The 22,111-nt window shown below is 32.2% G+C and overlaps 6 protein-coding genes across 6 annotated transcripts; 5 read left to right on the top strand and 1 right to left on the bottom strand.

Moving 5' to 3' along the window:
* Positions 1–2,738: 2,738 nt before the first annotated feature.
* LOC123892903 (OVARIAN TUMOR DOMAIN-containing deubiquitinating enzyme 12-like) lies at positions 2,739–8,199 on the bottom strand. Its single transcript, XM_045942779.1, has 11 exons — positions 8,063–8,199; positions 6,637–7,048; positions 6,375–6,523; positions 5,736–5,809; positions 5,439–5,493; positions 4,860–4,934; positions 4,673–4,746; positions 4,536–4,584; positions 3,877–3,961; positions 3,385–3,441; positions 2,739–3,274 (listed from the first exon to the last, which is right to left on the bottom strand). Exons 2-11 carry the CDS (start codon positions 6,968–6,970, stop codon positions 3,213–3,215), a joined length of 1,014 nt encoding a protein of 337 aa, XP_045798735.1. The 5' UTR covers positions 6,971–7,048; positions 8,063–8,199; the 3' UTR covers positions 2,739–3,212.
* A 1,790-nt stretch (positions 8,200–9,989) lies between these two features.
* LOC123891654 (replication protein A 70 kDa DNA-binding subunit-like) lies at positions 9,990–11,910 on the top strand. The gene is made up of 6 exons (XM_045941568.1): positions 9,990–10,553; positions 10,678–10,945; positions 11,053–11,149; positions 11,256–11,377; positions 11,451–11,535; positions 11,619–11,910. The coding sequence occupies exons 1-6, from the start codon at positions 10,395–10,397 to the stop codon at positions 11,908–11,910; spliced, it is 1,023 nt and encodes a 340-aa protein (XP_045797524.1). The 5' UTR covers positions 9,990–10,394.
* A 186-nt stretch (positions 11,911–12,096) lies between these two features.
* On the top strand, positions 12,097–13,064 carry LOC123892904. Its single transcript, XM_045942780.1, has 3 exons — positions 12,097–12,166; positions 12,243–12,434; positions 12,548–13,064. The coding sequence occupies exons 1-3, from the start codon at positions 12,116–12,118 to the stop codon at positions 12,791–12,793; spliced, it is 489 nt and encodes a 162-aa protein (XP_045798736.1). The 5' UTR covers positions 12,097–12,115; the 3' UTR covers positions 12,794–13,064.
* A 2,038-nt stretch (positions 13,065–15,102) lies between these two features.
* On the top strand, positions 15,103–16,331 carry LOC123891655. Its single transcript, XM_045941570.1, has 5 exons — positions 15,103–15,290; positions 15,416–15,527; positions 15,602–15,796; positions 15,887–16,033; positions 16,161–16,331. Exons 1-5 carry the CDS (start codon positions 15,103–15,105, stop codon positions 16,329–16,331), a joined length of 813 nt encoding a protein of 270 aa, XP_045797526.1.
* A 1,169-nt stretch (positions 16,332–17,500) lies between these two features.
* LOC123891656 lies at positions 17,501–20,084 on the top strand. Its single transcript, XM_045941571.1, has 10 exons — positions 17,501–17,671; positions 17,790–18,057; positions 18,142–18,238; positions 18,370–18,491; positions 18,593–18,677; positions 18,766–19,047; positions 19,152–19,254; positions 19,344–19,532; positions 19,641–19,814; positions 19,935–20,084. The coding sequence occupies exons 1-10, from the start codon at positions 17,501–17,503 to the stop codon at positions 20,082–20,084; spliced, it is 1,641 nt and encodes a 546-aa protein (XP_045797527.1).
* A 365-nt stretch (positions 20,085–20,449) lies between these two features.
* Positions 20,450–21,147, top strand: LOC123892905. The gene is made up of 3 exons (XM_045942781.1): positions 20,450–20,536; positions 20,674–20,758; positions 20,869–21,147. Exons 1-3 carry the CDS (start codon positions 20,505–20,507, stop codon positions 21,130–21,132), a joined length of 381 nt encoding a protein of 126 aa, XP_045798737.1. The 5' UTR covers positions 20,450–20,504; the 3' UTR covers positions 21,133–21,147.
* The last annotated feature ends 964 nt before the right edge of the window (positions 21,148–22,111 follow it).

The raw sequence follows: 22,111 nt of genomic DNA on the forward strand, positions 1-22,111 counted from the left end.
AGCAACACACCTTTGTGGGAGACACACCACTTGTTCACTCAAAACCTTAAGGTGATAGGTGAGTGAGTTCTCCCACAAACTCACACTTGCTATATTATCAACACACGAGAGGTGGAGGTGGGGGGAAGAAAAAGAGTATAATTGCAGACATTTTTAAAATATGTAAATTTGTTAAGTTTTTATGACATTTTATACACACAAAATTATAGTAATTGAGTTTTTTTTTTTTTTTTTTTAAAAAATAGAGAAGATCCTACCTATACTTTATCCGGATAAATATATTAACTAAAACACATCCAAAAACTTCTTAATTCAGAAGCACACTTAAAAAATGCTTAATTAATGCTTGAATTGATTGATTAAAAAAAATCAAACAAATCATGGTGTCTACAAAGTTGTAGTGTAAATTTTTTTTTAAACACATTTGATTCAATACATTGAATTAGAGCTGTCAAAACGGGCGGCCCAACCAATTTCGGGCCGGCCCGGTCGGGCTTCGGGCTTCGTCGGGCCGGGCTAAAAAGCCCGGATAAAAAACGGGCTACCAAAATTAGTGCCCGAGCCCGGCCCGGTACGGGTAGTCGGGCTTTCGGGCGGCCCGGTTTATCTTTTTTTATTTTTTTTTACTTTTAGTGCTCAAACTCAACTGTATAAATAACATTAATAATTCTCGCGCGTCCTATTTTTTACTCATCCGTTATAAATATTATATAATTCCCGCACGCCGTATTTTTACTCATCCCCTATCTACGAGTTTCTCGCGCGCCCTATTTTTACTCATCCACTACCTACGAGTTTCTCGCGCCCTATTTTTATGCATCCGCTACTTACGAGTTTCTCGCGCATCATATTTTTACTCATCCGCTACCTAGGACTTTCTCGCGCGCCCTATTTTTACTCATCCGCTACTACGAGTTTCTCGCGCACCCTATTTTTATTCATCCACTATGTACGAGTTTCTCGCGCGCCCTATTTTTACTCATCCACTAGCTACGAGTTTCTCGCGCCCTATTTTTACGCATCCGCTACTTACAAGTTTCTCGCGCGTCATATTTTTACTCATCCGCTACGTACGAGTTTCTCGCGCGCCCTATTTTTACTCATCCGCTACGTACGAGTTTCTCGCGTGCCCTATTTTTATTCATCCCCTACCTACGAGTTTCTTGGGTGCCCTATTTTTACTCCTGCTACTTAAGTAGTGGACGGTATTTTATAATTTATATTACAAACTAATTTCAAATCATCCGAAACAAATTATTTATATTTATATTTTATTTTATTTTTAATTTTAATTTTTTCGGGCTTGCGGGCCGCCCGCGGCCCATTCGGGCTAGCCCATATTTTAATCGGACTTTGTCGAGCCGGGCTAAAAAGCCCGGAAATAATTCGGGCTAGGATTTTCAAGGCCCGAGCCCGGGAAAAAATCGGGCTTGGCGGGCCGGCCCATTCGGGCTAGCCCATTTTGCAGCTCTACATTGAATGCACAATTTTCAAGACAAAATTTCTTTATTCATATGTTTAACCAGTGCTCGGGACCACTATTTAACATTTTCCTTATTTAGAAAGATAGCCAAACAATAAAGATGAATAACTCTATACTCAAAAATTGGCCTAAAACTACATATCTTTAGTGGATGAGGAAGAAGGGAGAGGGGAGTAGAGGGAAGGCTATAAAATAAAGTTTCACAACACACATTTACAGATTTACTAGATTACAAAAAAGATGGCAAAATTTATTTGAAAGACATGATTATGTTTAAATTATTTTTTTGACTAATGATTATGTTTAAAGTTAGTACATAGTAGTAGTAATGATATTTTACTATGATTCAATGTTTTACTTTTACCCTACTATATAATGATATGTTATTGCATCATTTTAAATTTTAACAACTATTTAAAAAGTTAAAGTCTAGCTAGTTAAAATTAATCTATTTTAATTTTGGGTCATGCTAACCGGTGCCCCCGGGGCACTGGTTAAGGAAACCAAAAAAGGAAATTTTAAAATTGAAAATAGCACATTTTAGACTTTCGAGGCGTTGACTGCACAAACTTCAATATGATATTATTATATTTGGTTCCTTAAACAGTGCCCCCGGGGCACTGTTTAGCATTTTCCTTTAATTTTTACACACCATGATTGAGATAAAAACAGGGCTTAACTACACATTTGGTCTCTTACGTTTATTTTAGGTTTCAATTTGATCCCTTACGTTTAAAAAGTATCAATTTGGTCCCTTACGTTTATCTTAGGTTTCAAGTTAGTCCTTTCCGTTAGTTTTGTCACTAACACTGTTTGAACAGTACACGTGTCATCGTGTCCAAGTGCCACATGTCAGTCCACGTATGCAAATTGACTGCCACGTGTGACAAAATTGACGGAAAGGACTAACTTGAAACCTAAAATAAACGTAAGGAACCAAATTGACACTTTTTAAACGTAAGAGACCAAATTGAAACTTAAAATAAACGTAAGGGACCAAATGTATAGTTAAGCCTAAAAACAGTTGTAAACTCCTAAACCTAACGTGTCCAAGCCAATCAATATAAAAGTTACTGCAAATCAACCACTCATCTTATGTGGTCAGAACTTGAAATCCTACTAAAAATGGTCATAAGCAAAATCATTGAATACTTCGCACCAATAACACGGTTAAAAAAATGGACTAATCCTAACCATCCCCAAGGCATCAGCAAGCTATAGATACAGTTGAGAAGGCCAAGCATTTTACAGTGAGTGAAGCCATGAAACATTGAAACGCCATATATATTTAATCGGACGGTCTACTTTAAAGTCTAATCCTTTATGCGTAACCTTTGGTAAAGGTTACTTTAACATAGCATCCAAAATGCCACTGGGTTGCAGCACAGCATATCCCAGATTTATACTAAAATTAATAGAAGAAAATCAAACTAATTATTATGATTGACATCACGCTTTCCTGCGGTCAAGAAATCCCACATCAGGAGGGAGTAGCCATGCAGTCTGATCTTGACCGCAGGATCAAAATTGGACAGTCCATATTTCAACTTTGGTAAATTGGGTCTAAAATGCAAAGCAGAAATGAGAACTGTACAATGTTGATCCATGGTCCAGATCGATTGCATGAAAGCATGTTATTCCTAAATCCAGATGTGAAGATGTATAAGTTAAATCCTGAACAAGGAAAGTGTACAGGTTCAAATGTGTTCTCAGGAGACCAACCAAGTCCCTAATTCTTGTTCCCAAAGCTCCACCATTTTTTCTTCTTTCTTGACTCATTTGAAGTTATATCTGGATCAGTAGTGGTAATATATACATCATGAGGCAACCGATACGAGTATTTGGAATAAATAAATAAATAAACATCAAAGTATCAAGTATATATAGAATTGTGAAAGTACCTCCTTGAGGGTAGATGGAATTATAATGCACCTCTGCCCAAAAACTCAGAAAAATCACTACAATAAACAGACATATTAGCCAAGTTGATTATATATTATGTAGAACAAAACACAAATATCCTAAATCGATTAATACACATAAAAGGCAAAGTTATCTCTGAACCAAACAATCATACAAAGTAATTATAGTAATATGATACAAAATAATGACCACATATACGGACAATTTAATTAAACAATTTCTGAAGTCTTATTTTGGATTTCCATCACAATAAGAAACATATACAGAAGCAACACAATCCATCAGAACTATTGTATCTTGGAAAGCAAGGCATTACTTTGAAAGAAAGGTCAAATTGTGGTGAAGGTTCAAAATGGTTTCAAGAGAAATATGATACGAATGTTGTTCAGGAATGAGGAACCATGGCCAAGTAAAAAACAACAGGTGATATAATTAACCCTTTCTTCATACTCATCACAAAGAAAACCAACCTCCTTTTGGCTTCTCAAAATGAGGAAGTATCTCTATGCAACAGGTGTCCTTGAAAGAAGTCATGACAAATATTCTCACACCATACTGAAGGAAACACAAGAAAAATTAAAAGGTATTAATGTAAGTTAAAAGGTATATCATTTCATTAGCTAAACTTAACAGTAATATCATCAACCAGTGAAAATGTGATTCAGGTAGAACCAAAAAATGGGAGGGAGGATTAATAAACCTTACCAGGCAACTATATCTAAAAAATCGATATACCCGTACTTTAAAATTCACAACTTATGCATAGTGCATACAAGACTCTATTTATTAACAACCTTGAAATATGAAGGGTATCACTGTAGAAACTATTACAACATCCAAATGTTCCAATTTAAGGTGATAGTTTCATACAGTTTGGTTCTCCACGGCCAAGTTTAGTCATCCACTCTTCAGAAGAATCAGAGATGATGATTATAACAAAATAATGGTTAAGCTAAAGGCAAATAGCCAAAATCAAAATTTCGAGCAATGACCTGGGAAATTCAATGGTCACACCGAACTAATTATTTCTCTAGGAATTATACTGTTTTTACAGTAAATTAAAGAGTGATTGAATAAGTGTTGCAAAAAAAAGTTTTGTGGAAGAGTACGTAAGTAGTAAAAGTCGTACCGAATCTGCAGCAGCTTGAAGAGTGACATGATCACCCCATTCTCCACTCCTAATTGTATTTTACAATAAAAGTAAAGGGAATTTTGGTTAGTAAAGAAAATCAAGAAACATACTGAGAGAAAAAGAGAGATTTTTACTTTGACATCTTGTCCAAATAGTCACCGTATTCCATGGGAACATATCCATCATAAATCTCCGGATTAGATTTGAGCTGATTAAAAACATGATTCAACAATCAAAATCCTAGAATAATAATTGCACAAAAGCGTAGCAGGTATTATAAGCTAGGTAAGCAAAAAAATGATAATCAATTAAACCACAAACCTGATTGACAACATGTCTTCTCACAAACTTGTGGCGCTCAGGGGCATGATACAATTGATCAGACAGTGCACGGAACTACAGAGAAATGGAAGTAAAAATTATTATATAAAATTTACTCTAAATATAAAGTTGCTACTGAAAAATATAAAATCATTATCATGTGATTGGAAAATAGGGACATTTTCTCAGGTAGGACAAGTAAGTAGTAGCCTATATGCTCGCCCAATGAACAGTTGAAACAAACATGATATTAAGGACAGACTCCTGTTGTTAATTTTTTAGTCTTCGGAAACAAGAATAAGAGTCTGTTATTTCCTTATTCTAAGATTTGTTTACCAATTTTCCTCCGCCACTTTATGTGATAGGAAACAGAAAAATTCCTATTCCTATTTCCGAAGACTCAAAAATTAACTTGGAATAAGGAAAACTAACTCCAACTCCAAAATTATATCTAGAAGACCTTCCTGATCACATAATGATAATTGATATTTCTCCATCCTGGTCCAAAACTTCTGAAATCTACTTTGGCACGTGGATTGTCAAAAAATTGAAAATGAGGGAACATTAGAAGCAACGAACCTGACAATTACCATCACCATGCACCCTGTTCTCCACAAAGTCATATAGTTGCAATCTAATCAAAACAAAAAATACATGATTTAATATTCTTTCCATCAACCTAATTTATTTACACGTTGAAAAAAGACAATAACCCAAAATGAAACCCAAATGTGACATAGCTCAAGCTTGAAATAATCCAAAGAAACCAAAAAAAGTAGTTATATATAAAAATAGCAAATATCCAGTTACGGGAGAAAAACAATCCTAGCAGCAATTATATAAGTTTCTTAAAAAAAGAAAAATGTTTATGACTACCTATCCAGAAGCCTTTGATGATCTGATGTAGCTTCATCAATTGAAGGAATTTCTCCATTAATTTTCGGAACATGCTACACAATTAATGAAAGGCGAGTAAGCACCACAGTCCAATGCATTTGTTATATAACTCGACAAAATAAATGACCATGCCAAAAAAAACCGACAACATGTGAAAGGCTGTAGATTTAAAATAAGAGGATAAAGTACATCAAAGTATAAGGAAATATAACAGCATAACTTGTAAAATTAGGTGCTTGAGAAACCATTGTGCAAGAAAATTAAGAATCACTGTCTATTTTGTTCATTAGTTTTCAGCAACCACAATTTAAAATTTTAAACTATGATTTACTGTAAATACTAAATACCAATTAATATAACAAATATATTTTTAATAACCAAATGATATACATAAGGAAAAAAATGAGTGTAAAGGATACTGCAACCCAATTACAAAGCAAGATAAGATGACACCAAGTACCAACCAAACCAACCAGTCATACCTTTACCCCCTATGGAGATATAACATGAATTATCTGCTTAGTACCTAAATAGCTTTTATTAAAGGCCATAAGTAATCTATTTATTGCTTCAATAACTGATCTAGAAAATAATCTACATAAGCAGATGAGGACATACAGGAATAGGTATCATTTGACTCAATCTCTTCCCCACTTCATCATCAAGTGGATAATTGTCGGTTATCTCCAATGAATACTCTTCTGTTTCAGGGGGACTAGAACATGAACTTTCTACATCACCAACTCCTTCTTGGGCATAATCATGACCTGCGCGTATAAAATATTTGACCAAATAAACGAACACCCAGTTAAAAGATAAATCAGTTAAAAGATAAATCCCATATATAATCAAGAAAAAACTGTGTGTTCCTTAATGATACCTTCTGAACAATAATTGACCATTGAAGGATCATGCCAATCATATGATGGCTCGGTCTCAGTAACATGAAACTGATTTTCACCTCCTTGTAAATATCTTGAAGATTCAGCAATCTCTAGCTGTGAAAACTCTTCTTGAAGAGCACGAGCAAGGATCTCATCACTCTCTACATGGTTACACTCGTTATCGTAATGACTATTGAAGTAGTGTCCATTATAGATGTCACTGGTATCATGTTGAACTATGTTGTCATAGTACCCCAGATTATAACCAGGGTCACCATCAAGAAGATTAAGACCCCACTGATAAACATCTGAATGGTCGTATAAAACCATCTTTAAACGTTAATCTTGACAAGGATTCTGAAACCTGTCGGACAATGTCGGAATGATGCCAAACCAGAAATAATATACCTGCATAAATAAGCTGTGGATGAAGATATTGACGCATACGACGAAACTAAGACAACGGCAAACAACTAGTCAACAAGATCCGACAAAATGAAATAAATTATCATTTCAGGTACTGATTTTAGAAGTGCAACATTAATGACCTAATTTAGAGATGTAGATACAAATCAGAGTGTGTAAATCCTCAACAATAGACTACAAATAACTGTTAAAACTGGTCATAACCATTTGGACAAGTAAAATTCCTCATATAAACACTCTATGATCCACATTAAATTCAAAATTCATGCTTGAAAATTGAAAAACAAAAATGTTGATCCACATTAAATTGGATCCGTTGAGAATCTCCATTAAAAATCGCAAACACAATCCACATATCACAAAACTACCCTTTCACATACAAAGTGAATTAAAGTTTAGGAAATTAACTTTTAATTAACCAATACTAGGATATAGTTGTATTAAGATTATAAAAATCAGTCTGCAACCGCAACTATGATTGCGACATCAAGGCTTTTGATGTCTCAACGATCACAGCACGACGTGATTGAGGCTGCATCAGCCGTATGAAGGATCCTAATATGTCTGCAACCGCAATCACAGTTTAAAACACATACTCTAGCTAGGATCCACCCAAACTACTCTTTATAAAAATCAAAGTAAAAGAAAGTCTTCTTCACTTTGAACTCCATCAATCAATCAATAATAAATAATCTAGCTAGGACCTCTTCATATAATAAAACTATATGTTAATAATTAATATCTTTCAAACACATGACAATAATATTATTATACATATCATCAAACAAAACTTCCATTTCACATATAAAAAAAATTCATAAACAAGTATTAGACTTTAGAGCAATCCAAAAGAAACAAAACAGGACCCAAAATTGTTAATGGTGAAAAGATTAGAACTTTGAAGAAAAAAAAAACAAGTAATTGAATTACTATAGCGCATGCAGAGAGAGAGAAGAGAAAGCAATGAAGAATGAAGTTGATAAGTGTTTCTTTCACCTTGGATTGAATTGGATTGAGAGAAGAAAGGGGTTGTTGTAGAGAAATGAGTGTAGTAGCAGAGAAGGTACAATTGCAATAGATGATGATGATGATGAATGACTGTGGATGCATTCAATTTAATTAATTAATCAATTAATATTTTTGAATACCAAGAATTTTTATTTAATTAATTTATTAGTAGTAGTACTTAGGAATCACCGACACTCTTCAAATTAGGCGTGTCCGTGTCGGACATGTGTCGGTGTCGGTGTCGCGTCGGACATGTGTCGGTGTCCGTGTCTGACACCGACACCGACACTTATGATTACACTAAATTATGTCATTTTTTTCAAATTTTTATTGATGTCTACGTATCAGTGTTCGTGTCGTGTTCGGTGTCTTGCTCATAGAGTAGTACTGCAAGGAAAAAGATTAGACGCATTTCGATGTATTCATTTCATTCATTTCTCACGCGCCATTTTGTACGATTCGCCACAAATTCAGATTCTTTCTATAAGGTTGGTGAGTTGGTGCTCTGTTTGTTTGTGGTGCCGATTGTACTATCTTACTATGCTCACTTCAGTTGTTGTTTTTTTACGCAATGGCGAAACTATATTGGCAGAAGAAAAAAAAAATATAAGTAATCAACGATAAATTGATTCAAGTGGTAAGATTTATGGTTCATTTAAGCATGTGGTCAGAAGTTCAATTTCTAACTTATACATGTAAAAAAAATTCGAGTGAGAGGGATAAACCACCTTATTTACAATTTGAGAAATACCGAAATAGTACTGGTGGTACTCCATAATAATAATAATAATAATAATAATAATAATAATAGTAATATAGAAAAATGAGAAATGCAACGTGTTAAGATTTTGAGAGTTCGGAGAATTTGAATGATAAAAATTTTGAGAGCTTGAAAAGGAGTAAAATTCATATGGAATCATGGGAGGATAAAAGATGTCGTAAAATGAATACAATTGGTACTTTTATTAGAGACTTAAATAATTAAGTATAGTACCTAATAACAAATTAATTAAACATTTTTATGTAGTAAGTGTGAGATGAATTAAGTCTCATAGTGCTTAAAAAAGTGAAGGCTAAATATTTTTCGGTTAAATTGTGGTATTCAATCACTTATACAGTTGCTCAATACAAGGTAAATAATTCTCCAACTACCTCTTTTAACAATTTAATTGAACTTCTAATTAGTTATCATTATTCTCTTAACTAGCGGGCCAGCCGCGCCTGTCTGTGTCTAATTTATGTCCAAAAAAATGTTTTATGTTATGATTAATTTGTTAATAAAAGATTTTTATTGCTAATAAAATAAAGTTATTGTTGGTATTATGAAAAATCGACACCAAAAATATTTGTATTTTCTTTTTATATATAGTATAAATGTAGTATTAAGTTGGTAATCATTCATGTATAGACAACTCATTTGCCACTTATTCACATTTTTATGATTTGAATTTATTTTTTATTTTTTTAAATTGATTAGTTAATGGAAGTTGTGAAACTAAGTCAAGGGTAAAATAGGTATATTGAAAAGTCCATCCCAAACTCACCTATCCTTTTTATATATTGTTATAGATATCATAAAATAATTTACATCACTAATATGCGATGTTTCTATCTATCAATTAAGTTAATCGCAAAAGAATTTGAAATAACAAATTAATCATACATCCAAATTAATACTAATATGAAAATATCACTATTTTGATATATTTATGTACCCAAAAAATAAAATAAAAAAACCTTTGAATAATTGAATTAAGGGGGTTTAATTTAATTAGATGGAATCTGAGTGCGTGAAAAGAAAACGACGGTACTGATTGAATGCACACACAGTGCAGAAGGCAGAGAATCAACGCCCGTGATTGGTGCAGGATTCTCTCACAAATAAAAATAGTACTACTGGTGTAAAGAGCAATCTATAATCTTGACAATAAGTGTCTAAAATTTTCCACTGTAGATTCACCAAAATTGGTGGGTCGCGTTTTTCCATCCCTTTGGCCGTTTTTCCCATTTGCCTAGGTGGACGAAAAATTCTCTCATGCTGTCAGGTTCTATTCAGGTTAGGGTTTATTTGGGAAAGGGTTTTTGTTTTTCTGTCGTATTTGCGTTTAGTGTGGGCGCCAATCTTAGTTATTCTCCTTTAGGGTTTCATCTTTTCAATTCAATTATTGATGAGTTCAATTATTTTCCCCCTTTATCCGTAAAATTCCTGGGTTTTTGAATTTCAAATCTAATCATTGTTTGGGTATAAATATGTGTTGTGTGTACACCTCTAATCATCAAAATCTCTATCTCACCTGAAATACAACCCGATTTAATCATTATGGCCAAAGTTTGTAAGAAGTTTGACAGTGTTTCTGAGATTTTACCAAACAAGGATTGTGTTCGAATCAAGGTGCGTGTTCTTCGTATCTGGAAGACGTCTTCGTTCCTTAATCCTTCTGAAGTCAATTCAATTGAGATGGTTTTGGTTGATGAAAAGGTTAGTGCTAGTGCTAGCGATTCTATTTTTGTGTTGATGATAATTTACTCTGTTAAGTATTGAATTGGGATTTTGTATTGTTGTGATTTATTAAATTAATTTATGTTAATTTTTTTTAAAATAGGGTGGAAAGATTCATGCCTCTATTAGGAAGCAGTTTTTATATATGTTTGAGTCTAAAATTGAAGAAGGACAAGTGTATCAGATGTCCTATTTTTCTGTTGTTCCTCAGACTGGTTTCTACAGAACTACTCTACATCCATACAAGCTATTATTCCAAATTAAGACAAAGGTTGTTGCTGTTAAGAGCTCTGATATATCTCATCATGGTCTCACATTGACAAGTTTGGCTGAAGTTTGTAGTCATGTCCATGATTATGAATTTTTAGTTGGTATGTGTTACATTATGTTTTTTTTAAAGTTTTGTTCATTGTTTATGTTGGTTCATTGTTAATCTGCTTGTCGTTTTGATGTAAGAAACAAATTTTATTTTTGCCAGATGTTATGGGTTTGTTATCTGGAATTTCTGCTGAGAGGGAATATGTTAGGGATGGAAATGTTACAAAGATGGTTGTGTTGGAGTTGACTGATACTAGGTATTGTTTAATTTGTCTATTGATACTCTTTCATTGGTTTGTTTATTTCTTTTTGTATTTGTTGTTTGAGTTTAAGCTGTATTGTTTATTGTATTGTTTTTTATAGTGGGAAATGTGAATGTGCTTTGTTTGGGGATTATGTTGATGAGTTAAACAAGAAACTGGGCAAGACATCTGGTGGTCTCCCTGTGGTCGTAATTCAGTTTGCAAAGGTTAAGATATTTAGAGGTAATGTTCAAATTTGGAATTTGTTAATTATATTTGTGAATATAGTTTGAAGTTATTTTGATTTTTTTTGTAGACCAAGCATCCATTCAAAATGTCATCAACACTACAAAGATTTTTGTGAATCCTGATATCCCTGAAGCTGATGCATTTAAGGATAGGTTTGCTTAGTTTATTGTGATTTATTTTGCATATTGTATGTTTGTATTATATGTCAATGGTGAAAAGTTTTTTTCTTATCCAGCATTGGTGTGCATGGTATTATGTTGGATGCCACTGTTTCTGTGATTGGTCCTCGTGCCAAACCTGCTATGGATGAAGAATTTCTGAGGATGTATCCAAAAAAAACTGTATCTGAACTAAGTGAAATGGAAGAGGAAGGGGTTTTTGCTGTTTTTGGGGTGGTTAGTTCTATTGTTCGTGGGGAGGATTGGTGGTATCCTGCATGCAAGTGTCATAAGTCTGTTATTGCTGATTCTGGGGCTTACTTTTGCAATGGATGCAACAAGCATGTTTTTCAAGTTGTTCCAAGGTAAAATAAATGAAATGTATGGTGTGTAATTTAGTAATGTTTTGCAGTTTTTTGGTTGGATTTCGTTTTATTTCATGTGTTTTACCTTGTCTTTGGTTGTGTGGTGATCATTTATTGACCAATATTAAGTTTTGAAATTTAGGTTTAGGGTGAAGATTGCTGTGTCTGATGGTGCTTCCACTTGTGTGTTTGTTCTATTTGATACTGATATGAGTTACATTTTAGAGAAATCTTGTGCTCATTTTGTCGGAAGATCCAAGGTTTGTTTCTTGGTTTTTAGTTATTCTAATTGGAATGAATCTCTACTTGGTTATTTTGATTATATTAATTCCATAGGCTGCTCCTGATGATGGTTCATACCCTGCTGAGTTTGAGCTTCTCGTCGGTAAGAAGATGTTGTTCATAATTGATAAGGGAATGAAGGTTACTAGGATTGATGATGGAACTTTTAGAGTGAAGCGTGTGTGTATGGATGCTAAGATTATTGGGAGTTTTGCTGCTGAGGGACCATATGTCACTCCTGTTAGGGTAATCTAAGTTTGTTCCATGTCTGTTAGTGTTATAATCAAAATTATAGGTATTTGTGATGCAATTTTTCATTGTAGTTTAGTTGTTAAAAGATGTTATTTGTTTTTTTGCAGAATGTTTCTCCAGTCATTAATCTTGATTCTGATGCTGCATCTCCTGATGTTGATTTTGTTGAAGAAACCCAGCCACTTGCACTCTTGAAAAACACTGCTGTGACACCTCCTGGTCTAGGTTATAGTCCAGTGAAAAATGACATTGTGGTGAACACTGTGAAAAGGAGCCTCTCCAGTTCTTTTGATAGCGTTCAACCAGATGAAAAGAAGAAGCGTCTAAGGAAGATCAAGATCGAGAATGAATGAATGTTGGTCTTATTTCATCTGTTGTTGTTCCATCATTGGCAGTGTAATCTATGTGTTTTGTGTTCATCCCATTATATTGTTAGTCTTTTGTTGTGTTCTTTCCAAGGGCTTTTGATAAGTGTTAGATCTTATTTGCCCAATGTAGTTTCTATGTTATTTTGGTGCTATAGTAGCCTCTTGTATTTTATTGAAGAAGTGGGATTGCTGTATGTTGGAATCTATGTACATTAAATGGTGGAAGTTTTATATGTGAATGTGAATTGCTGTTCATTTCTCACGTGTTGTTCCCTTTGCTGCTCCTGTTTCAATTGATTTTTATTTTTTAAATTATTAATAATGGATACTGTTGCTTTATTGTTGGGGGATGTTGGGTTTGGTTGAATAGTTTAAGTTGTTTATTGCATGTGATGTCTTTTTCTGGAAGTATACAAAGGTTGAAATTTTTTGTCCTTTAATTCCATATTATTCTCCTGCAAAAAATTGCTTTCAATGGTGATTGGTGTGGACCATTTTGCCTTATTGGTGAGTTGAATTATATCCATAAAAGTTGTGAACTGGATTTTAGTGTGAAAAAAAAAATAGGTGGGTTGACTTTCAATTGTAAAAAGTCACTATCACAAGCATTTTATAAGATACCTTTACAACAACTTTATTTAAAAAGGCCACTTCTATTTTTTTTTGCCTACTTATGTTTTCCTAAGTTCAATATATAATAATTGAACCTCACTTTTTTGGTATATTATTAATTAATTTCTTAATATAAATATTAACATATTATTAATTTATTTCAATCATTATTAAGGATATATAGTTATAACAATGGGTAGAATATGAGTTGGCTACTATCGTACCCATCTCATACCCGTATTTTTTTAAAATACCCGTACCCATCCCCATACCTATGTGGTTAACGTTATTTGTTGTCGTCCCCATACTATATGGGTACCTATGTACCTATACCCGTACCCGTTACTCGTCTTTTTTATAAAATAAATTGATCGATTATAGAAAATCATATCATTTAAGTATAATTATTTTTTATAAAGATTTTAATGTTTACTCCGAAAAATTATAAACAAAAAATTTACCAATTTCATCTTAAAGTTTATTTCCTTGTCACATTATGTTTGTATTATATTAGGCTTAAATGCATTTTTGACCCCTCAAGATTCACAATTGCTTGATTTTAGCCCGCCACATTTCAATTGCTTGATTTTAACCCTCTAAGTTTCACAATTGCTTGATTTTAGCCCTCTAAGTTTCAATTGCTCGATTTTGGCCCTCCAAGTTTACCCCCTTTTACATTTGTTAGCTCCCCGTTAACTTTTTTTACTATAAATTGCTTATGTGACATTTTAAAAAAGTTAAAAATATGTTTTAATTAAAAAATAATAATATTTGCTTTTATAAAAATGTATTAAAATTTGTTTTTTTAATAAATAGTTTAATAATTATTTTTTATTTAAAAAAAGTTTACAAAGTTTTTAAAAAATAATTCATAAAATGTTTTTTTTTACTTTTTTATATAACAAAATTATTTTACAAACTACATATAATAAAATAAAAAAGTCCAATAATTTAATTTTTGTTGTATTTTTTATATTAATATACATATCTTATTATATAAAAACATATGTAACATAAATAAATATATTATGTGTGTATACGGTGGGGTTGTTATAAGGTACCCCTACCTACACCATACCCGTTTATTTTATTGGGTAATTACTTATACTCGTGTCTCTACCAAAAATGTGGGTTTTTACCCTACCCTTTCTGGTGCCAATTTATTACGCTAATTTAGGTAATTCAATTTTTTTTTAATAAAAATACAAAGATGTATTATTCTTTTTTCTTTATAATTTATTCACATTCTATAATTTTGAATTTCTATGTCAATAAATTATTGGTATATTTTATAATCAATGTTTGATTAAGGTTAATAATTATTTTTATTTATTTGTTTAATTTTAATGTAATGTAGATTGTTATGTTTTTTATTTATTATGGAAAATACTCTGTTTGAGTAACTTATCATTTTTTTCTCAGAACTAATTTATCTCATGCTTAATTATTGATGTGGATTTGTTGCTTATTCTATTTTGTTAATTATAGATTGTTAGAGTTGAATGAAATTTTCTTCTGTTTGTCTTTTTTCGTGTTCCCTCCTCTCTAAAATTTCCCTCCTATTCAACATTTCGAAATAGTTTAATATCATCTCTCAACTTCTATTTATAGGATTTTGCTCTCTTCTATTCAGTACCTAATGTTTTCAACTTAATTTAGAGAATAAAATTATTAATTTCAATATGAATAGAACTGAAAGTAATCCATCAGATAAGTTGAAAAATTTCATTGGTGATTTGAAAATTAAGAATTTGCAAGATTTATTAATTTGTAAAGAAAATGGTACTTTTGTTGTTGTTGCTTGGTTTGAGTCCGTTGTTGAAGGAATTGATGTCTGGTATCCTGATAGTTCAGTGAAAGATAAACCAAGGTGTTAATGCTATTTTGTTAGAACTTGTGGTGTATCATAAATTTTTGCAGGTTACAATAAAACAGAATATTTTTGTGGTTTCATTTTATGTATAACAAAGTGTTTTTTTTTATATTTGACTATAGGTTCAGAATGAAGGTGATGGTTAAGGATGGTGAGAAATTTGCTGTGTTCTGTTTGTTCGATGAAGAGGTTGAGTATTTGGCAATTGAGACCTGTCCATTGTTGGCTGCAATGGTATTTTCTTTTAGCTCATGGATTATTTGTTTTCTTATTACCTGTTTCTTACAATTTTCTTCGGAGTTTTGCAGGGAGAGTCCTGTTCACTCTTCCCATCTGAGATGGATTGTATGTATGGAGATGGTGTTTTGTATAAGGTTGAGAAAATTGAGTCGGAGAAGGATCTTGGGTTTCCTCAATTTAAAGTAATTTCTATTTGCAACGAAGTAGTGGTTGTGAATGAGTTCATTGATCAATATATCACTTCTGTCCTGGATATTTCCCCTGTATGATTTTACTCTGCTCCTATCATTTTAGTAATTTTTTACAGTGAAAAATTGGAAACTCTTATTCATCTTAGGTGTTTCTTTGTGCAGAAATTGAGCTCTGCTTCAACTTTTTCTGATGATTCTTCTGAAGTATCAAATTATTTGGATTTTTCTGTTCAATTCCACGGCCATGGTTGTGTTCCTGATGTTTCCACTGCTGTTGATAATCATGTTGATTCAAGCCATTCCAAATTGGTTAGTTTGTTTTCATTAAAATGCAATTTTAATGGTTTTACTCTGTTCTTATGTTTGATTTATGTATTTTCCATTTAAAAGATGTTAATTGGAAATTTATTTACATTTTATTTGTGTATTTTTTCAGAAATTGTGTTTGAGTGGTAATGGCCTTGGTGTTGATCACACTGAAAATCTTACTGGTGCCATGTTCCTTGGATCTAGACTTGGAAAGCGCAAGATTCATGTAGCTTTTGCTAATGCTGGGAAAGAAAATGTAGAGAAGCATTCCAAGAATGATAATGTGAAAGTTGTATGATATAGGGAAATAATGGAGACAACTTATAAGTTGGTACTGAAATATCTAAGCTATCCATGTTAAGTATCTTAATCTTAATAATTGGGGTAAAGTTTGTGTGTAATAATTAAATGATGTGTTGTCCTTAGACAATCTATAATTTATATTTCAAATGCTATTCTACTTTATTCGGTCAAATTTATAATAAATTTGATTTTTTTCTTCTATTTATAAATAGATGTGACTTTTATATAATCGATTATTTCTCTTTTATTCGTAGTTATAAATATCATTTGGGACGTAAAATTTGTTCCTGAGTATAAATATAATCTAAATTCGCGTTTTTTTACATAAGTTAATCGTACCTAAAAAGTCTAAAGAGTTAACTTTTGTTTATGAGTAAAGTCCGAAGGTGTATTAATTTTGTTCTTTATTAGTAAAAAATTAAACTCAATTGGGTTCATCAGTGGTATTTCCTTCGAATCTAGGGGTGTACTTCTTAATAAATTTTTTTTATTGAAATTATATATTTTTAAATTTGTGTTTTGTATTCATTGAGCAAATTCTTTTTTGGTACCCACAAGATATAATTTTTATTTATAATTGTAGCACAAATATTATTATCTATCGTTTCTAATATTCCCTTCGGTCCTAAATATAAATAAATTTCACTTTTTTTGTTTTATTGAAAATCTAATTTATTTAGTCTCTAATATTGTTTAGATACATCACATACTCATCGTGGTTAAAAAATAATTTTATTATATTAAATATTTTAAAGCCTTACGAAGGATTGACACTCCTCAAATTAATTGTGTCAGTTTAGCACACGTGTCGGAGACCCTATCCGACGCCGATATTTATAATTAAACTAAATTAAGTAATTTTTCAAAAAAATTATCGGTATCGACATGTTAGTGTCCGTGTCGTGTCTCGTGTCCTCGGTTTGTGTTCCTACTTAAAAGAGAAACTCTAATAATTAGGAGATGTATTATTACTCTGTTGATTTTTTACTGAGTAAGATATCTCATAATGTCTTAGGCGTGTATTTTATATATTAACTCCCTCTGCTATTTGATTTTGGAGATACCATATCACAGAGTTACTTTTGCAACTGATGTACGCTTGCTACAGTCCTGTCCTGTCTGAAAAAGTGATTTCGCCATTTTCCTTCTCAATTCTTGGCTTCAATGTCTTCCAACGAAGTTCAAATACCAAAACTTTATGATGATATCATGTTTATCAAGGGTGGAAATGCTGCTGGTGAGTATCAGTTGAGGGTTTTAAGAAAGTGGTCTGTTTTTAACAGTGTTTTTCCTGGAAATGTTGAATCGGTTGATATGGTGATGATCGACATGAATGTAAGTTTCTATGTCGATTACTGTTCTTTACAATCTATTGTGTTTCTAAGTATTGATCTTTTTGAGTGGAAACTTATGAAAAAGGTCTAAATTGATTTTTGTTTATTGTGTTAAACAGGGTCATAAAATCCAAGCCACTATTCCTAATCTTTTGTTGTGTCTTTTCGATAACCTAATAGATGAGGGTAACGTTTATGTTTTGTCTAATTTATCTGTGACTTACAACTTGCATGAGATTCTAGGAAGTTATAATAGGTATATGCTTGTGTTTAATGTTAACACTAAGGTGAATCTTTCTTCGAGTTCTTCTATTGCACATTATGGGATGTCCCTCATCGGATCCGATAATGTTCTCCAGCTTTCCGAAAGATTCAAGTATTTAGTTGGTGAGTTATATACAAAGATTGTTTTGAGTTCATTTTGGTCTGTTGGTGAAATAATGTGATAATGGTTTATTTGAAAAATTGCAGATGTAATTGGTGTGATAACTTTCATCAGACACAACAAAAACTATTTCGATGACGGCACCATATCCACGACAGTTTCTTTCAAGCTTACGGATCATAGGTTGCTTATTATCTGTTGATGTAGATTTTAAGATAACTTATTTGGCTATTTGTCTGTGCTTATAACATTTAATTACTCTCTTTAGTTATGTCTTTTATTTTAGTAATGTCTAAGTCATTGTTTGACTGTAGAAATTCGTATGATTGTGAGCTGTGTGGTGACTATGTTGATCTTTTTCGTGTATTGATGGAGAACCAACCCCTAGGGTTGCCCATTGTTGTCCTCCAGTTTGCTAAAATAACTATGCAACAAGGTTTGTGGTTTTTCAAAATTAGTTTTATTCTTGGCTTAATATATTTTTTTGTGCTTTGTCTCTGCTTCTGTTCTTAACTGAATTATGTGATGTACTAATAGGTTCCATTGTTGTTCAAAGTGTTGACCATGTCACAAGGCTCTATGTTAATCCAGTCATTCCTGAATCAATACAATTCAAGACAGGGTATCTTTTTAAGTTATTAGGTTAAATTTTTTATGTGGCAAGTTTATTATTTTAAGACTTAGTTTTGATGACATTTTTGTGAATGTAGATTGATTCTGGCACTGAACCAGACCAGAAGACTTCTTGGTAATTGTCCGACGGATAAATCGGTGGGCTTTAGGTTTGATGTCAGTTACCAATTCAAGACAATTTCTGAGCTAATGGATCACCCCCAAACTGGTATTTTTATTGTCAATGCTCGCATAGTTGATATGATTGAACTGAACCCGTGGTGGTATCCGGTGTGTCGTTGTGATATCATTGTTGAGAGCTACCTCGGTGCCTATTTTTGCGAGAACTGCCACGCAACAGAATTTTCTGCTGTTCCAAAGTATGCATAGAATTTAAGTTATCTAATTTGCTTGAATTATGTTTTGTGTAGGTTAAACTTTATACTTTAGTATTATATGATGTATTTTTGTATAATCATGCTAGGTATAGAGTTAAAATGGTGTTAGAAGATGAAACTGGTGCCTGTTTTATTGAGGCCTATGATCATGTTATGCTTCCTATTTCATTGGTTGACCCTAATAATCCGGTTGGTGCTCCTTTAATTTCGTTGAATCAATGTATTGTATCCGTCATTTATTTATATCTTTATCATTGTTGAATCAATTTTTTTTGCAGATATTGCCTGAGGCTTTTTTTCCCCGTGCATTTGACTCGGTAATGGGCAAAAGTATAGTTTTGATCCTGCACAAGACAGTTCACATTGATAAATTTCTTGATCCAGTATATGAGGTTCGTTGTGTGTCCGATGATCCTCAGGTGATGAATTTTTATGCTAGCATTGGTCTTTGCAGGATTCCTTCAAAGGTTTGTTAGACTATGCTAATTTAAAATTGTATTGCAATTTAATGGTCTGCATAATTTATGAATTTGATGTTTAAATTTGTAGTTTACTGGTTTTTTTTTAATTTGCAGATTGTTCCAAATTTGATTGATCCAGAATGCAATCTGATGAAAAAAAAGGTGTATCGTCCTCCTGTTACCTCTACCGAACGTTTGCTTGACGAGTATCTAGGACCGGTTTATCGCAGGAATCCACCATGCGACGATGCAGAGAGTTCTTCTGCTGCTGCTGGGAAATCTAGATTGGTTCGTCCTAGGCTTAATTAACTATGTTGGTGGTGTATGATCATTAAGTAATTAGTTGTCGTATTTGTCGAAATTTGTAGACTTTTGTTTTGAAATATGATGACCATTTCTGCTTCTCAGGTTAGGCAATGTAGTAGTAGTTTATTTGTTCTGGATAGTTTGAATGAATGTGAAGGTTTTCACATTACAATGGAGTATTCCATTGATAATATATCCAGGTTTAGTGTTTGTTCTTTAATGTTTAGGAATGATGTTGTAATTGTGTATTGATATTATGAACTTTGGCAATCTTTGGAGTTTATGTTTTGTCTGGTGTTTATGAAATTTGGATTGTTTCCTTTGAGTAAAATTTGCTTATGTTACTTATCTCTGAATCTTATGTATTAGTCTCAATTCAAATTTTTTTCCAATTATGGGTTGTTTGGTGTTTTTGTAATAGTGGGCCACTTGTTTTTTTGGCGTGGTTCCATTTTTTGTGCCTGGCCCATGGAGCTGACTGAGTTGGGTTTTGCCCAATGGATATTTTATTTAATAGGTTTTCTTATATGTATTTTTTATTCACCTGTGTGCATTTAAAGATGCAAGACACTGCTCATAGCAGTTGTATTGCAAGAATCTGTCATGGTACACAAATACTTTTTGCCTCTCCATTATTAGATCTATTTTCTATTCCGCAAAAGAAAATTTTCAATGAAAAATCCATTGGAATTTCCTTCCGTCAGGTTTTTTGATCTATAGTGGTTCTTTGCATTTTTGTGTTTTGATATTTATATTTTTTATTTCAATTTTCTGTTTCGTTGATGTTTAGATAATAATCTGTGCCTTCCACTATCTTAATCGATCCCAAAACTATGTGCAGCGGTTCCATAAGAAATCAATTTCGATCCTCATACAAGTGGGAATTGGTCGTTACTTCCTCAATCTCTAGGGGTAGAAATGTCCTGGTATAGTTTTTAATTGATTTGTTTTCGTTGTTAAGCTTATTACTTAACATCGATCTTTTCTGGCTTTGCTGTGATGTTCTAATATTGTGTTTTGTTATTTTTGGTTGTAGAATTTTCCCAGGGAATACACCAGAAATTGTTTAATGAACTCTGATAGGAAGATCTATCTTATTGATGTTGCATCTGGAAGAGTTTACAATTCAAAGATTTTTACTTCAGGTCAAAATAAAGAAAACAAATATGTTTACTCTTGTTGGAAGCAATTTGTGACTGAGAACAAGTTGAAGTTCAGAGATAAGGTTATCTTCAATGCCACCACCGGTGATAATGTTATCCAAGTCCAGATCCTGCGTCGTCGCCGTCGTTCATGTTAGTTAATATGTTGATTTTCTTATGGGTGTAATGAATTTAGTGTTATTCGTTTTGATTTATTTCTTGGCCTCTTGTGGTTGTGTTGTATCAGAGTTTTTAACTAATGGTGTTTTTATTTCTCTTGGACTATGATTAAAAATATAATTGTATTGACTTAGTTTGTGTGTTTTTAATTAAGAATCTATGTCTTCCCAAAGTAGAGTATAGTTATTTAGTAGGTAAAATTATTTACTGGTTTCTCTTTTGGTTATGAATAGACAATTGATTAATGTGTTGTATTTTTTCATATTATATGAGGATTAACAAGGATAATTATTTGATGGCTAATTATGTAGTCTTCACCACCATAGATGAGTAATGTATCGAATAAGAATTTTATAAAATACATTATTTGATTAATAATTTATATTGTATAAATTATTGATTAAATTTTATTTTGAAAATTATTTGATGGGTTATCAAGACTCATCGATGTTGGATTTTGTTTAATTTGTATTCGCCATAATTTTATTCATAACTGGTTTATCGTAAATAAATAAATATTATAAATAAAATTTAATCTTAATTTATTTTTTGTGAGATGGTTTATGTCGGTTAATGGATATTTGGTAAATTTTTAAATTAAATTAGGATATTATATTAGGATTAACAAGGATAATTATTTGATGGCTAATTATTTAGTCTTCACCACCATAGATGAGTAATGTATCGAATAAGAATTTTATAGAATAAATTATTTGATTAAAAATTTATATCGTATAAATTATTGATTAAATTTTTTTTGAAAATTATTTGATGGGTTATCAAGACTCATCGACGGTGGATTTTGTTTAATTTGTATTCGCCATAATTTTATTCATAACTGATTTATCGTAAACTATTTGATGAAGTGCTCCTTATTAAAATTTATATATTCAAATGTATTTTGATTTTTTTTTCCTTTGATATCAAGTTGTCACGCTTTGTTTTTGTTAGTCATTC

This window comes from Trifolium pratense, linkage group LG6, assembly GCF_020283565.1.
Source record: "Trifolium pratense cultivar HEN17-A07 linkage group LG6, ARS_RC_1.1, whole genome shotgun sequence".
In the NCBI taxonomy this organism is placed as follows: domain Eukaryota; kingdom Viridiplantae; phylum Streptophyta; class Magnoliopsida; order Fabales; family Fabaceae; genus Trifolium; species Trifolium pratense.

What these genes read in the sequence shown, in the direction of transcription:
- LOC123892903 (XM_045942779.1), bottom strand. Translation starts at nt 6,970, where the DNA reads ATGGTTTTATACGACCATTCAGATGTTTATCAGTGGGGTCTTAATCTT. An exon ending in CATCAAAGGCTTCTGGATAG is followed by an intron (nt 5,494 to 5,735) that starts GTAGTCATAAAC and finishes TGTTTTGATTAG; the next exon opens with ATTGCAACTATATGACTTTG. An exon ending in TTCAAGCTGCTGCAGATTCG is followed by an intron (nt 3,962 to 4,535) that starts GTACGACTTTTA and finishes TGTTTCCTTCAG; the next exon opens with TATGGTGTGAGAATATTTGT.
- LOC123891654 (XM_045941568.1), top strand. Translation starts at nt 10,395, where the DNA reads ATGGCCAAAGTTTGTAAGAAGTTTGACAGTGTTTCTGAGATTTTACCA. An exon ending in TGATTATGAATTTTTAGTTG is followed by an intron (nt 10,946 to 11,052) that starts GTATGTGTTACA and finishes TATTTTTGCCAG; the next exon opens with ATGTTATGGGTTTGTTATCT. An exon ending in GCTGATGCATTTAAGGATAG is followed by an intron (nt 11,536 to 11,618) that starts GTTTGCTTAGTT and finishes TTTCTTATCCAG; the next exon opens with CATTGGTGTGCATGGTATTA.
- LOC123892904 (XM_045942780.1), top strand. Translation starts at nt 12,116, where the DNA reads ATGAGTTACATTTTAGAGAAATCTTGTGCTCATTTTGTCGGAAGATCC. An exon ending in ATTTTGTCGGAAGATCCAAG is followed by an intron (nt 12,167 to 12,242) that starts GTTTGTTTCTTG and finishes TTAATTCCATAG; the next exon opens with GCTGCTCCTGATGATGGTTC. An exon ending in CATATGTCACTCCTGTTAGG is followed by an intron (nt 12,435 to 12,547) that starts GTAATCTAAGTT and finishes GTTTTTTTGCAG; the next exon opens with AATGTTTCTCCAGTCATTAA.
- LOC123891655 (XM_045941570.1), top strand. Translation starts at nt 15,103, where the DNA reads ATGAATAGAACTGAAAGTAATCCATCAGATAAGTTGAAAAATTTCATT. An exon ending in TCAGTGAAAGATAAACCAAG is followed by an intron (nt 15,291 to 15,415) that starts GTGTTAATGCTA and finishes ATTTGACTATAG; the next exon opens with GTTCAGAATGAAGGTGATGG. An exon ending in GTCCATTGTTGGCTGCAATG is followed by an intron (nt 15,528 to 15,601) that starts GTATTTTCTTTT and finishes GGAGTTTTGCAG; the next exon opens with GGAGAGTCCTGTTCACTCTT.
- LOC123891656 (XM_045941571.1), top strand. Translation starts at nt 17,501, where the DNA reads ATGTCTTCCAACGAAGTTCAAATACCAAAACTTTATGATGATATCATG. An exon ending in TGGTGATGATCGACATGAAT is followed by an intron (nt 17,672 to 17,789) that starts GTAAGTTTCTAT and finishes TGTGTTAAACAG; the next exon opens with GGTCATAAAATCCAAGCCAC. An exon ending in TGGTTGACCCTAATAATCCG is followed by an intron (nt 19,255 to 19,343) that starts GTTGGTGCTCCT and finishes TTTTTTTTGCAG; the next exon opens with ATATTGCCTGAGGCTTTTTT.
- LOC123892905 (XM_045942781.1), top strand. Translation starts at nt 20,505, where the DNA reads ATGAAAAATCCATTGGAATTTCCTTCCGTCAG. An exon ending in TTGGAATTTCCTTCCGTCAG is followed by an intron (nt 20,537 to 20,673) that starts GTTTTTTGATCT and finishes AACTATGTGCAG; the next exon opens with CGGTTCCATAAGAAATCAAT. An exon ending in CTAGGGGTAGAAATGTCCTG is followed by an intron (nt 20,759 to 20,868) that starts GTATAGTTTTTA and finishes TTTTGGTTGTAG; the next exon opens with AATTTTCCCAGGGAATACAC.